Source organism: Oncorhynchus nerka, linkage group LG7, assembly GCF_034236695.1.
Source record: "Oncorhynchus nerka isolate Pitt River linkage group LG7, Oner_Uvic_2.0, whole genome shotgun sequence".
Taxonomy (NCBI): domain Eukaryota; kingdom Metazoa; phylum Chordata; class Actinopteri; order Salmoniformes; family Salmonidae; genus Oncorhynchus; species Oncorhynchus nerka.
Genome location: NC_088402.1, coordinates 27,630,497 through 27,644,065, shown reverse-complemented (window position 1 = coordinate 27,644,065; position 13,569 = coordinate 27,630,497). Strand labels below are relative to the sequence as shown.

The 13,569-nt window shown below is 42.7% G+C and overlaps 2 protein-coding genes across 3 annotated transcripts in view; one reads left to right on the top strand and one right to left on the bottom strand.

Annotated features, from left to right (window-relative positions):
- LOC115131410 (tetraspanin-13-like) overlaps nucleotides 1-2,441 on the top strand; it is a 7,477-nt gene extending 5,036 nt beyond the window's left edge. The window contains exons 5-6 of the mRNA XM_029663120.2: nucleotides 62-172; nucleotides 377-2,441. Of these exons, the coding sequence (XP_029518980.1) occupies nucleotides 62-172; nucleotides 377-451 (186 nt within the window). The 3' untranslated portion in view covers nucleotides 452-2,441. The remainder of the gene's footprint in view (nucleotides 1-61; nucleotides 173-376) is intronic.
- Nucleotides 2,442-3,024: 583 nt separating this feature from the next.
- LOC115132711 (anterior gradient protein 2 homolog) lies at nucleotides 3,025-7,434 on the bottom strand. 2 transcript variants are annotated; one of them, XM_029665430.2, is made up of 8 exons: nucleotides 7,332-7,434; nucleotides 6,787-6,923; nucleotides 6,432-6,495; nucleotides 4,590-4,642; nucleotides 4,165-4,241; nucleotides 3,886-3,949; nucleotides 3,657-3,740; nucleotides 3,025-3,336 (listed from the first exon to the last, which is right to left on the bottom strand). In XM_029665430.2, exons 2-8 carry the CDS (start codon nucleotides 6,908-6,910, stop codon nucleotides 3,287-3,289), a joined length of 516 nt encoding a protein of 171 aa, XP_029521290.1. In that variant the 5' UTR covers nucleotides 6,911-6,923; nucleotides 7,332-7,434; the 3' UTR covers nucleotides 3,025-3,286. The 2 variants fall into 2 exon arrangements, with proteins under 2 accessions (XP_029521290.1, XP_029521291.1); XM_029665431.2 differs by having other exon boundaries at nucleotides 6,787-6,919; nucleotides 7,332-7,433.
- Between the last annotated feature and the right edge of the window lie 6,135 nt (nucleotides 7,435-13,569).

Here is a 13,569-nt window from a genome sequence, read left to right as displayed (position 1 = left end):
TGGCTGTGAAGCCGTTTTCCTGACTACCTGGTCTGTGTGGTGTTTCTGTGTCCCTCTACAGGCCTGTTTCCCCAACCACTCCTGTTCACCGTGTGCTGAGCACATCCAGGCGCATGCAGGAGAGGTGCTGCGCTTCGTGGGCGGGATAGGCCTCTTCTTCAGCTTCACTGAGGTGAGATCTCCCTTTATATACAGTCAGGGAATGGTCTGGTGTCTCAATCAAGCATTCAATCAATTGAACTTACTTACAGTAAACTGCAGTTTATAAAATCTAATAGGGAATGAAAATGTATATTTACAGTATATGATCTGTAATTTGTAGGGTCAGTATGATAAAACTGGGCTCAGTAATGTTTATTCTTTATTCCTGCTTCAGATCCTGGGGGTGTGGCTAACGTATCAATACAGGAACCAGAAAGACCCTCGAGCCAATCCCAGTGCCTTCCTGTAACTGCTGGCAACTGCTGGCTCTGCGCCCTGCCCCCCTCACCCCACATCCTGGAAGTGGCTAGCCCTCCTCCTGGAGAGCTACTGGATGTGCAGGCTTTTTCTCCAGCCCTACTCTAACTAACACTAACACAGCTGATTCTAAACAAATGAGTTGCTCATCGGGGCCATTTTCAGCTGAATCGGTTGTGTTAGTTAAAGTGGGGCCGAAGCAAAAGCCTGCAGTAGCTCTCCTGGTGGAGGTGGGTTTGCCGCCTGTTTTAGGGGCTGTGTTTGTAAATAAGCGAGTGACTTGTGTGTGTTTTCACCAGCTGAGCAAAGCGGCAGGCCTTTGTGTGGTGTTTCATAAAGGTGTGTGTCTGGAAAATAACTGGGTTCATTAGGGCACTAAACAGGAGAAAACTGACTGAGACAGGAGGAACTACGTTTTCCTTTACATTTTCAGTTGCAAGATGTTTTCTGTTGTGTGCCCTAAAGAACACGACCCGGCTGTATATTAAAATGCTACATGAGTCTATTACCCTAATAGGACACCTGAAGCCACTCCCAATCCCAATCATATCCTGTATTTAACCTCTCATACGTATATGGCTCTGCTTCCGATGCCAAATCTCTTGGAATCAACGTTTTCAGAGAATACATTTGATATTTGATACACCCTTGATGGGCAAGCGTTCAGTATGCTCAGACCAGTATTAGAGCATGTGAACTGTGATGTTGTGACTACTGAATGACTCCTGTATTACAAACAATGACTGACATAATGAAGAACAGTTTGTATTATTTTGAGCACATGGCGATTGAAGACATCATTGAATATTTGTACATTTGATTTTAACACTCAATAACAGGACTGTAGCGCGCTGTTGACAGTTATGTGCTGTAACTACATAACTACAGCTATTTAAGCAGCTTGTTGTTGCCTTTACTTTACGTCATCATGCTACACAGTATTCAACAAAAAAGTTGTTCTTTATGTATATTTCTGTGTAAACATTCCTAATGATTAGAAATCTGCTAAACCAAATGCATTAATGTAAGAGTCAGTTGCTTATGCTGTCTGAATATCAACACTATGTAATTCTGGGGAAGACTGAACACACATATGATCCACTTTGTTCTGCTGATAGTGTTACAAAGCCTGGCAGTCGATTATGTGCTGCTGTATCGTGTCTCTGCTAGGATGTGCTGCTGTATCATGTCTCTGCTAGGATGTGCTGCTGCATCATGTCTCTGCTAGGATGTGCTGCTGTATCGTGTCTCTGCTAGGATGTGCTGCTGTATCATGTCTCTGCTAGGATGTGCTGCTGCATCATGTCTCTGCTAGGATGTGCTGCTGTATCATGTCTCTGCTAGGATGTGCTGCTGTATCATGTCTCTGCTAGGATGTGCTGCTGTATCATGTCTCTGCTAGGATGTGCTGCTGCATCATGTCTCTGCTAGGATGTGCTGCTGCATCATGTCTCTGCTAGTATGTGCTGCTGTATCATGTCTCTGCTAGGATGTGCTGCTGCATCATGTCTCTGCTAGGATGTGCTGTTGTATCATGTCTCTGCTAGTATGTGCTGCTGTATCATGTCTCTGCTAGGATGTGCTGCTGCATCATGTCTCTGCTAGGATGTGCTGCTGTATTATGTCTCTGCTAGGATGTGCTGTTGTATCATGTCTCTGCTAGGATGTGCTGCTGCATCATGTCTCTGCTAGGATGTGCTGCTGCATCATGTCTCTGCTAGGATGTGCTGCTGTATCATGTCTCTGCTAGGATGTGCTGCTGCATCATGTCTCTGCTAGGATGTGCTGCTGCATCATGTCTCTGCTAGGATGTGCTGCTGCATCATGTCTCTGCTAGGATGTGCTGCTGCATCATGTCTCTGCTAGGATGTGCTGCTGTATTATGTCTCTGCTAGGATGTGCTGCTGCTACTGATGGTTCTGTGAACTAGGTACCTGAGCCTTTGTACAAGAAATCACAATAAAATTGATATTTTACATCTCTTTCATCCCGTTTCTGTTCTCCTATCAACATTGATCGTAACTCATTTCCCACCAACGCCCAGTCAAGTTGACCAGTCGACATTCACTGGGTTAGTTGGGCTCTGTTTCAATAGAAACACAACCAGTGAAGTTGCAAAATGTTGAGCTCAGCTCACAGCAGGAGCCTAAGCATTTCCAAGAAACTAAAATCAGTTTTGTAAGTAATGCTTTTATTTGCTTTCTGGCATATCATTTGCATAGATTCCCATGAAGAGCACAGATAATTGTGTTTTTTTTTTTTTTAAGAAGGAAGCCCCGTTATACAACAAAGGCATTGGTTGAGGTTCGGTAGCCAGGCAACCAGGCTGTGACCGGTTCAGTAACCAGGCAACCAGGAGTGACTCAGGAAAAGTTATTTCATACCCTCAATGGCCAAGCCCATTCAGGATGTGACCAGGATGTCAGCACTCACTCCCTAGCTACACACATACACATGCACACACACATTCATGCGCACACAGTTTCTGTCTTTTTAATAGCTCTTTTAACTTGAGTCAAAAAATGTAATACTGGTAACTCTGGTTTTACAATAATACACACATAATTTAAGAATTGCACTATATTTAATAAAAATACATCTTAGATGTACAGCAATACATTACAAAGACAGAGTTTCAGGGAAAATCCCCCCAAAACATTTAAATTAGTTTGTGAAAGTGAAGACTAGTTTTTTCCAGTGCTTAGGTTTACATGGTGACAGTATCCCACTGGCTGACTCCTAGGCTCCAGAGATCATTCTGAGAATGTTCAGAAAACCTCTGAAGTCACAGGCCAAAGGTCAACGGGTCACATGCTTTGTCAGTGCTTTACAACTCAGTCTTCAGCAGCTTCTTGGCCTTCTGCATGTTGCTCAACACTGTAGGGAGAAGGGAAAATGAAGAGTCACTCAAGAGAAGTCAAGACTAAGTCACACAAGAGTCGTTCAAGAGCAGGTTGTTTCTCACAGAGGAGTAATTTGTTGTTGTTGATGATGGCACTAATGGCCAAATGTAATATATTTGAATTATAAAACAATGTCTGGTTACAATTTCTAATACCTTACATTTATAAAACATTATAAATGTGTATAAATGCTTAAATATTTATAATCTACTAAATACTGATTTATTAACAGTATGTAAACTGTTAGTATGCAATCAAACATTCAAGAGGGAGATAAGATCAAGTTGTACTCACAGAGTTGGGTGTCAGAAGGCTCATAGGCATACATGCGGTTGGAGTAGCGTCCTGTGATGTCAGCTCTCACTGTCATAGAGGGATCTGAGGGGAGAGAAAGAGAGGGGGGGAGTGAGCGAGAGAGAACTATTGATTCAAATCTGGCACTTTTGTTTGATGCCATCAAAGACAAAGTATTGAAATTTGTTAGCATGTAATGCTGCATGGAAAACGTGACCTCATCACTCACCGACAAAGATGATTCTGGGGACATACTGGCCATCAGGGGAGAGATGCTTGTCTGTGGTTTCATACTGATAACACAGGGAGAGAAACACAACGTAATTATTTATGTCTTTCTAGATGCTAGATGTCTGTTTAAAAAACAAAAACAAAAGTAAAATATGAATACAAAAAATTATATATACTATAAAGTAAAATCATAAAATAGATCAAAAGATAATTCATGTATGTATTGTGCTTGGCATGATTCTAGTAACGTTTTCCAAAGTCTGAATTTAAAACTCACCACCAGATTGAGAATGATGAAGTCTTCATCAAGTACCTTCTGGATGTCCTTGTCTTCAGCGAAGGCCTTCTTCATGGCTGGATACACGAAAGAGATCATGAAATAAATTATGGAAAACATTATATTGACTAAAGAGATCTCCATCTATTAACAGTTGAGTAACATACTAGGATGCTAGAGATATATAACACCTTGGCAAACAGAGTCCTGTTTGTTCTACTACGAGTTTGATAATTGTTGTTTAAACAAGTCCTGGCATCTAATACAACTGAATGATGCATCACAATTTGGGAGAATGCCAGGATGCATAACTAGCCAAGGGAGGGACTTTGACCTGAGGTCTGTTCAGGAAAGTGCAAGAAAGTGGCAGTTTATTTGCTGTAGGTCAGGGGTTAGAGGTCAGGGGTTAGAGATCAGGGTCTTACATGCGCTGTGGGGACAGTCCTCCAGGTGAAAGATGACCATCAGAGGCTTGTTCCTGTGGAGACAAAGTAGTTCTGGTTACAATAGAATATAATAGAAAGGAGATGCCAAGGAATGCCTTGAAATGTATTTGCTTTTTTGCAAAGACAACACATCAGTTATCCAGATCTATTATACAGTGGGGCAAAAAAGTTTAGTCAGCCACCAATTGTGCAAGTTCTCCCACTTAAAAAGATGAGAGAGGCCTGTAATTTTCATCATAGGTAGTACACTTCAACTATGACAGACAAAATGAGAGAGAAAAAATCCAGAAAATCACATTGTATGATTTTAAATTTATTTATTTGCAAATTATGGTGGAAAATAAGTGTTTGGTCACCTACAAAAGTTTATCTCAATACTTTGTTATATACCCTTTGTTGGCAATGACAGAGGTCAAACGTTTTCTGTAAGTCTTCACAAGGTTTTCACACACTGTTGCTGGTATTTTGTCCCATTCCTCCATGCAGATCTCCTCTAGAGCAGTGATGTTTTGGGGCTGTTGCTGGATAACACAGACTTTCAACTGTCCTCCAAAGATTTTCTATGGGGTTGAGATCTGGAGACTGGCTAGGCCACTCCAGGACCTTGAAATGCTTCTTAAGAAGCCACTCCTTCGTTGCCCGGGCGGTGTGTTTGGGATCATTGTCATGCTGAAAGACCCAGCCACGTTTCATCTTCAATGCCCTTGCTGATGGAAGGAGGTTTTCACTCAAAATCTCACGATACATGGCCCCATTCATTCTTTCCTTTACACAGATCAGTCGTCCTGGTCCCTTTGCAGAAAAACAGCCCCAAAGCATGATGTTTCCACCCCCATTCTTCACAGTAGGTATGGTGTTCTTTGGATGCAACTCAGCATTCTTTGTCCTCCAAACACGACGAGTTGAGATTTTACCAAAAGGTTCTAGTTTGGTTTCATCTGACCATATGACATTCTCCCAATCTTCTTCTGGATCATCCAAATGCTCTCTAGCAAACTTCAGCCGTGCCTGGACATGTACTGGCTTAAACAGGGGGACACGCCTGGCACTACAGGATTTGAGTCCCTGGCGGCGTAGTGTGTTACTGATGGTAGACTTTGTTACTTTGGTCCCAGCTCTCTGCAGGTCTTTCACTAGGTCCCCCTTGTGTGGTTCTGGGATTTTTGCTCACCGTTCTTGTGATCATTTTGACCCCACGGGGTGAGATCTTGCGTGGAGCCCCAGATCGAGGGAGGTTATCAGTGATCTTGTATGTCTTCCATTTCCTAATAATTGCTCCCACAGTAGATTTCTTCAAACCAAGCTGCTTACCTATTGCAGATTCCGTCTTCCCAGCCTGGTGCAGGTCTACAATTTTGTTTCTGGTGTCCTTTGGCAGCTCTTTGGTCTTGGCCATAGTGGAGTTTGGAGTGTGACTGTTTGAGGTTGTGGACAGGTGTCTTTTATACTGATAACAAGTTCAAACAGGTGCCATTAATACAGGTAACGAGTGGAGGACAGAGGAGCCTCTTAAAGAAGAAGTTACAGGTCTGTGAGAGCCAGAAATCTTGCTTGTTTGATTTTTAAATTCATTAAAAATCCTACAATGTGATTTTCTGGATTTTTTTCCCTCATTTTGTCTGTCATAGTTGAAGTGTACATATGATGAAAATTACAGGCCTCTCTCATCTTTTTAAGTGGGAGACCTTGCACAATTGGTGACTGACTAAAAACTTTTTTGCCCCACTGTATGTATGTGAAAAAACACCCTTTTCCCTATTGTGCACCACATAAGAAATAGAATGCCATTTTGCATGTAGTCATAAAAGTTTGTTCACTCACTGTGCCCTGGCCCAGTACAGAGCCTCCTCATAGGTTTGAGCCCAGATCAGCTGATCACCCCAGCCTACAGAAGACCGAAAGGAAGAACAGTGTCAGAATACCTGTGGTCCGCTCAGGAAGGTGCAACATTACGGAACATTCAGGTAGAGATATATTGTGTAGAACAGACATGCCTCCGCTGACATGTAGAATAAGGAATCCTATGTCAGCTCTATTCATTAGATATCTCAGACCACACAGACCAGTGCTTTGCGAATAAGGAAAAAGTGTACTGTACTCTTAAAACCTTTCTTTCAGTCATTCAAACACTACACTGTGATAAGCCTTGAAAAATAGTAAGGGGAGGGAGTGTTACCTCTAGAGAGAGTCTGAGGGATCCTCTTCCCCCTCTTGGCAATGTTCTTCTCAGGCTTGGCCAAAGATGAAGACACGGCTACGGCCACAAGGACAAACAACACCGACAGCAGACCTCGGATCATGATTAATACCTTTCTGGAAGGAAACAAGAGTTTATTATTGAGCATCTCAGAGTAGGTAGGAGGGCTGATTGGGGATCATGTTCCCCCTGTCCATATCATTTTAATCATTGTGATCTACAAGTCAAAACTGATCCTATATCAGCACCTCTATTCTGTATCATTGTGAATACAGACCCAGATACCACATGCATGTCACAAAACTGCACAGATAATCTGCTTCTGTCCTCATATTATTATAACTCAAAAGTATAGCTGAGTGGAAACATTGCACATCTATTCAGAGTTGTTCACGTTTTTATAGACTGAAAGAGTCTGGAAAAGTTCACAGCATTTAAGGCACATTTACCAGGAAAAGGATCAGATTGAGGGATAAGGGATAGTGAAGAAAGATTTGTGGTGGAGGGAGAGATATATTTCCTACCTGTTCTCCGTGGCACCTTTGTAAGTCTCCTTTTCTCTGCTGTTACTCGCACTGCCGTGTCCCTTCTCTATCACCTGGACATGCTCTTATACACTGGCCCCAAGCTCACCTGATGGCCCCTCCCACACACCAACCCTCTCCCTCTCTCCCCCAAAGCTCTGATGGAATATGTAGAGGCAGATAGTTCCATCGTTTCTAGAATTTGGACTTTTTCGCCGTTATTTCACTATCAGACAGCCATTTTAAGGTATATCATTAAGTTTGACTAAAATAGGATTTGATAGTGTTGTTATGTACGTTTTCCTTTTATGATAAGAATGGGTAACGGAACTGTTGAATCGTAATAGTTGGCACAGATCCAAGGACAGGTCAGCATTAAATCTAGCAATCTGCTTGATATCGGGGCTATTAGTCAGTTCATGGATCAGGTCAGATCCGTAAGATTGACATCATTCTCAATAAAATCAGATAAACTACAGTGAAATGCTTACATACAGGTCTTTTTCCAACAACGCAGAGTTAAAGATAAAATATTTTTTTTAACATTTGAAATAGTAATAAATTACCTTTCATAAAGTAAACAAAAAGATTTAACAGATTGAAGGGGAAGTTAACCCATTTTCTGTGGCCTTATTTTCACTCTTTTTGTGCTTTCACTTTTTTAGTTAAAAAAATAAATATATTTTGTTTCATTACTGAGATAATTGGTTGTCACCTTTTGCTTAGACATCACTTGCCATTGACTATAATGCAATATGAAATGTGTCTAAAGCATATTAGGAAACACTCTAAAACACACCACTTCAATGCATATTACATCCCAATCCCATTCTGAATGTCTGCACTCATTTTTTTTTTTATTCCACTGTGCCATAAATCCATGTTTGAATGATGCTGTTTACAACCAGATGCAAATCTGGATTTATGGGATCCTGATGTAATATGAGTTGGTGTGGAGTGTTTGTTACTTAACCTATGTGAAATGCAAAAGGATAGGGCTGTGTAGTATATCACATTGGACCGGAAATCAGGCTGCCATGAATTCTAGTGTGGATGTTGGAGCAGTGGAATGCTGTGCTGTCCTTAGTATTCTCTCTTTCTTACTTGATCCTTCGAACTCTCAGAATGCTGAGGTGACCCTAACTAAGGCTAGGTACTCGTATTTGCTTCTTTCTTTCTTGCTCTCTCTCAGAATGCTGAGGTGTCCTTAGCTCCTAAGGCACTGACTATCCTCCTTTCTCTCTGTTCCTGACGTGGGTTGTCCCCGGGTCAATATTTGCAGTGTAGGGCCGGGTTAAAGCCACTCCTGGTTACACATTGCATCGTCTGCCACCTGGGCCACCTGTCATTAGCCTCGCCCTGAGAACACGGATCTACCATACACTCTACCTTACACTACTATGGTAATAGGACGTAGGATCTTGGATTAGGTTGTGTAATGTGCATGATGACGATTGAGATTGTTTAAAGATCCCCTGAAACTTTTGTATGTTCCTTTCTTGGGGTCTTCTGATTATATGAAACCTTCTTCATTGACATTCCAAATAAACAAGTTTAAATAATGGCAGTTATTTTCAAAGAAACTGAGTTAAGAATTCATTCATATAATGAAACATCTGTTAGATAAGAACTTGAAACAAAACTGTTAATGGATTTATAAAGCCCTTTTTACATCAGCTAATGTCACCACAAAGTGCTTATACAGAAACCCATCTTAAAACCCCAAACAGCAAGCAATGTAGATGTAGAAGCATGGTGGTTAGGAAAAACTCCCTAGAACCTAGGAAGAAACCTAGAGAGGAATCAGGCTCTGAGGGGTGGCCAGTCCTCTTCTGGCTGTGCTTGGTGGAGATTATAACAGAACATGGTCATTAAGGCCAGATCGTTCTTCAAGATGTTCAAACGTTCATAGATGACCAGCAGGGTCAAATAATAATCACAGTGGTTGTAGAGGGTACAACAGGCCAGCACCTCAGGAGTAATTGTCAGTTGGCTTTTCATAGCCAAGCATTAAGAGGTTGAGACAGCAGGTGCAGTAGAGAGATAGAGAGAGAGTCGAAAACAGCAGATCTGGGACAAGGTAGCACGTCCCTTGAACAGGTCAGGGTTCCAGCTGCAGGTAAAACAGCAGAAATTGGATCGGCAGCACAACCAGGTGGACTGGGGACAACCAGGAGTCGTCAGGCCAGGTAGTCCTGTCCTAGGGCTCAGGTCCTGAGAGAGAGAGGGGAGAGAGGAGAGAGAGATGGAAGAATTAGAGGGAGCATTCTTAAGTTCACACAGGACACCAGATAAGACAGAAGAATTTCACCAGACAGGACAGACTGACCCTAGCCCCCAGGCACATAGACTATTGCAGCATATATGCTAGAGGCTGAGACGGGGGGGGGCACTTTGGCCACATCCGACGATACGCCCGGACAGGGCCAACCAGGCAGGATAAACCCCACCCACTTTGCCAAATCCCAGCCCCACTAGAGGGATACCTGAGACAAGGCTGAGTATAGCCCACAAATATCTCCTCCACCGCACAAGCCCGAGGGGGGTCAAAACCGGACAGAAGATCACGTCAGTGACTCAACCCACTCAAGTCAAGTATAGCGGAAAAAATCCTGGCACAACGTGACCCACCCCTCCTTGGGGCAGCATGGAAGAGCACTAATAAGCCAGTGACTCAGCCCCCATAATAGGGTCAGAGGCAGAGAATCCCAGTGGAGAGAGGGGAGCCGGCCAGGCAGAGACAGCAAGGGCAGTTCGTCACTCCAGTGCCTTGCCTTTCACCTTCGCACCGCTGGGCCAGACTACACTCAATCATAGGACCTACAGAAGAGATGAGTCTTCAGTAAAGACTTAAAAGTTGAGACCAACTCTGTGTCTCTCACATGGATAGGCAGACCATTCCATAATAATGGAGCTCTATAGGAGAAAGCCCTGCCTCCAGCTGTTTTCTTAGAAATTCTAGGTACAATAAGTAGGCCTGTGTCTTGTGATCGTAGTGTACATGTAGGTATGAACGGCAGAACCAAATCAGAGAGATAGGTAGGAGCAAGTCCATGTAATGCTTTTAGGTTAGCAGTAAAGACCTTGAAATCAGCCCTAGTCCTAACAGGAAGCCAGTGTAGGGAGGCTAGCACTGGAGTAATATGATCAAATGTTTTGGTTCTAGTCAATATTCTAGCAGCCGTATTTAGCACTAACTGAAGTTTATTTAGTGGTTTAACTGGGTAGCTGGAGAGTAGAGCAATGCCGTAGTCTAATCTAGAAGTGACAAAAGCATGGATAAGCTTTTCTGCATCATTTTTGAACAAAATATTTCAGATTTTTTGCAATGTTACAAAGACCGAAAAAAGGTGCCCTTGAAATATTATTGATATGTTCGTCAAAAGAGAGATCACGGTCCAAAGGGATGCCAAAGTCCTTCACAGTTTTATTTGAGACGACTGTACAACCAATATGATTCATTGTCAGATCAAACAGCTATCAGGTATGAAGGTAAGACCCAGATGCAGACAACGTCGAATGAACAATGGTTTAATAATCCAACAGGGGCCAGGCAATAGACAGGTCAAGGCAGGCAGGGGTCAGTAAACCAGAGGTCAGGCAACAGTACCGGACGGCAGGCAGGCTCAGGGTCAGGGTAGGCAGAGGTCAAGAATCCAGAGGTGGGACAAAGGTACAGGTCGGCAGTCAGGCTCAGGGTCAGACAGAGTCATCAGGCAGGCGGTCTCAGGACAGGCAAGGGTCAAACCCAGGGGGGCGAGAAAGAGACAGACTGGGAAAAGCAGGAGCTGAGACACAAAACCACTGGTTGACTTGACAAACAAGATGAACTGGCAACAAACAAACAGAGAACACAGGTATGAATACACAGTGGATAATGGGGAAGATGGGCGACACTTGGAGGGTGGTGGAGACAATCACAAATACAGGTGAAACAGATCAGGGTGCGACACAGCAGATCTATTTTTTTCTTGAGACCTAGAACTATCATCTCTGTTTTGTGCGTGTTTGAAAGCAAACAGTTTGCCACCATCCACTTCCTTATGTCTGAAACACAGGCTTCCAGAGTAAGCAATGTTGGGGATTCACCATGTTTCATCGAAATGTACAGCTGTGTGTTGTCCGCATATCATTGAATGTTGACATTGTGTTTCTGAATAACTTCACCAAGAGGTAGAATATACAGTGAAAACAATAGTGGTCCTAACCTTGAGGAACACCGAAAAGTACAATTTATTTGTCAGAGGACAAACCGTCCACAGAGACGAACTGATATCTTCTGACAGATAAGATCTAAACCAGGCAAGAACTTGTCTGTGTAAACCAATTACGGTTTACAATCTCTCCAAAATAATGTGTTGATTGATGGTGTCAAAGGCGGCACTAAGGTCTAGGAGCAAGACGAAAGATGCAGAGCCTTGGTCTGAAGTCATTAAAAAGTAATTACCACCTTCACGAGTGCAGTCTCAGTACTATGATGGAGTCTAAAACCAGACTGGAGCGTTTCGTATGCATCATTTGTCTTCAGGTAGGCAGTGAGTTGCTGCTCAACAGCTTTTAACATTTTTATTGAGAGGGATGGGAGATACATTTTCTGGGTCAAGAGAGAGGAGAGGCTTTTCAGGAGAGGCTTTATTACTGCCACTTTTAGTGAGTTTGGTACACATCTGGAGTGTAGGGAGCCATTTATTATGTTCGACATAGGACGGCCAAAGACAGGAAGTAGCTCTTTCATTAGTTTAGTTGGAATAGGGTCTAGCAGGCATCTGGAAGGTTTAGAGGCCATGACTATTTTCGTAAATGTTTTGAGAGATACATGACTAAAAAACATGAGTGTCCATTGATTTTAGGTCCTGGCAGTTTTGTGCAGACTCAGGATAACTGAGTTTTGGAGAAATACGCAGATTCAAAGAGGAGTCTGTAATTTGCTTTGTAATGATCAGGATCTTTTCGTCAAAGAAGTTCACTGCTGAAGGGGAATGCTGCTTTTTAGTTAGCTTTGCGACAGTATAAAAAAATAAATGTTGGATTGTTTTTATTCTCCTCAATCAGGTTAGGAAAGTAGGCTGATAGAGCAGCAGTGAGGGCTCTTCGATATTGCAAGGTACTATCTTTCCAAGCTAGTCGGAAGACTTCCAGTTTGGTGGAGCACCATTTCCATTCCAATGTTCTGGAAGCTTGCTTCAGGGCTCGGATAGGGGGCTTGGTAGGGAGATCATTTCTTGTGACAAATGTTTTTGGTTTTTAGAGGTGCGACTACATCTTGGGTATTACGCAATGTTCAATTTAGATCCTCAGGTGGTTAACAGATTTCTGTACTCCAACGTCCTTGGGTAGGTGGAGGGAGTCTGGAAGGGCATCTAGGAAACGTTGGGTTGTCTGAGAATTTATAACGCGGCTTTTGATAATCCTGGGTTGGGGTCTGAGCAGATTACTTGTTGTGATTGCAAACATAATAAAATGGTGTTCCAATAGTCCAGGATTGTGAGGAAAAACATTTAGATCCACAGTTTTTATTCCAGGGGATAGAACCAGATCCTGGGTATGACTGTGGCAATGCATAGGTCTGGATACACGTTGGACAAAACCCACTGAGTCAATGATGGCTCAGAAAGACTTTTGGAGTGGGTCCGTGAACTTCTCCATGTGGATAGTCACCAAAAATGATAATATTATCTGCCATGACTACAAGGTCCGGTAGAAATTCAGGGAACGCCGTATACGGCCCGGGAGGCCTGTAAACAGTAGCTATAAAGTGCTTGGGTAGGCTGCATAGACTTCATGACTAGAAACTCAAAAGAGTAAAACATATATATTTGTAGTTTTTATATACATTTCAATTTAAAGCAAAACATTTTTAGAATCTCTTCTGCTTTTGCAGGATGCAGATGGAGATATGGTCACTGGAGGAGAGGCCTCATTTAATTTAGTAAATTCATTAGGCTTTAGCCTTGTTTCAGTCAGGCCAATCACATCAAGGTTATGATCAGTGATTAGTTAATTGACTATGACTGCCTTGGAAGAGGGATCTAACATGAAATAGTCCTATTTTGAGTTGAGGCACAGTATCTTTCAAAAATTATTTTCAGTGAGATTGCTAAAGCAAACACTATCATGTTTATATTTTTCACGACCTAGATCGAGGCACAGACACTGTCTCAATGGGGGAAACTAAGCTGACTACACTGACTGTGCTAGCAGCAGACAGCCTGCCGCCTGGCCTGCACACTTTCTACTT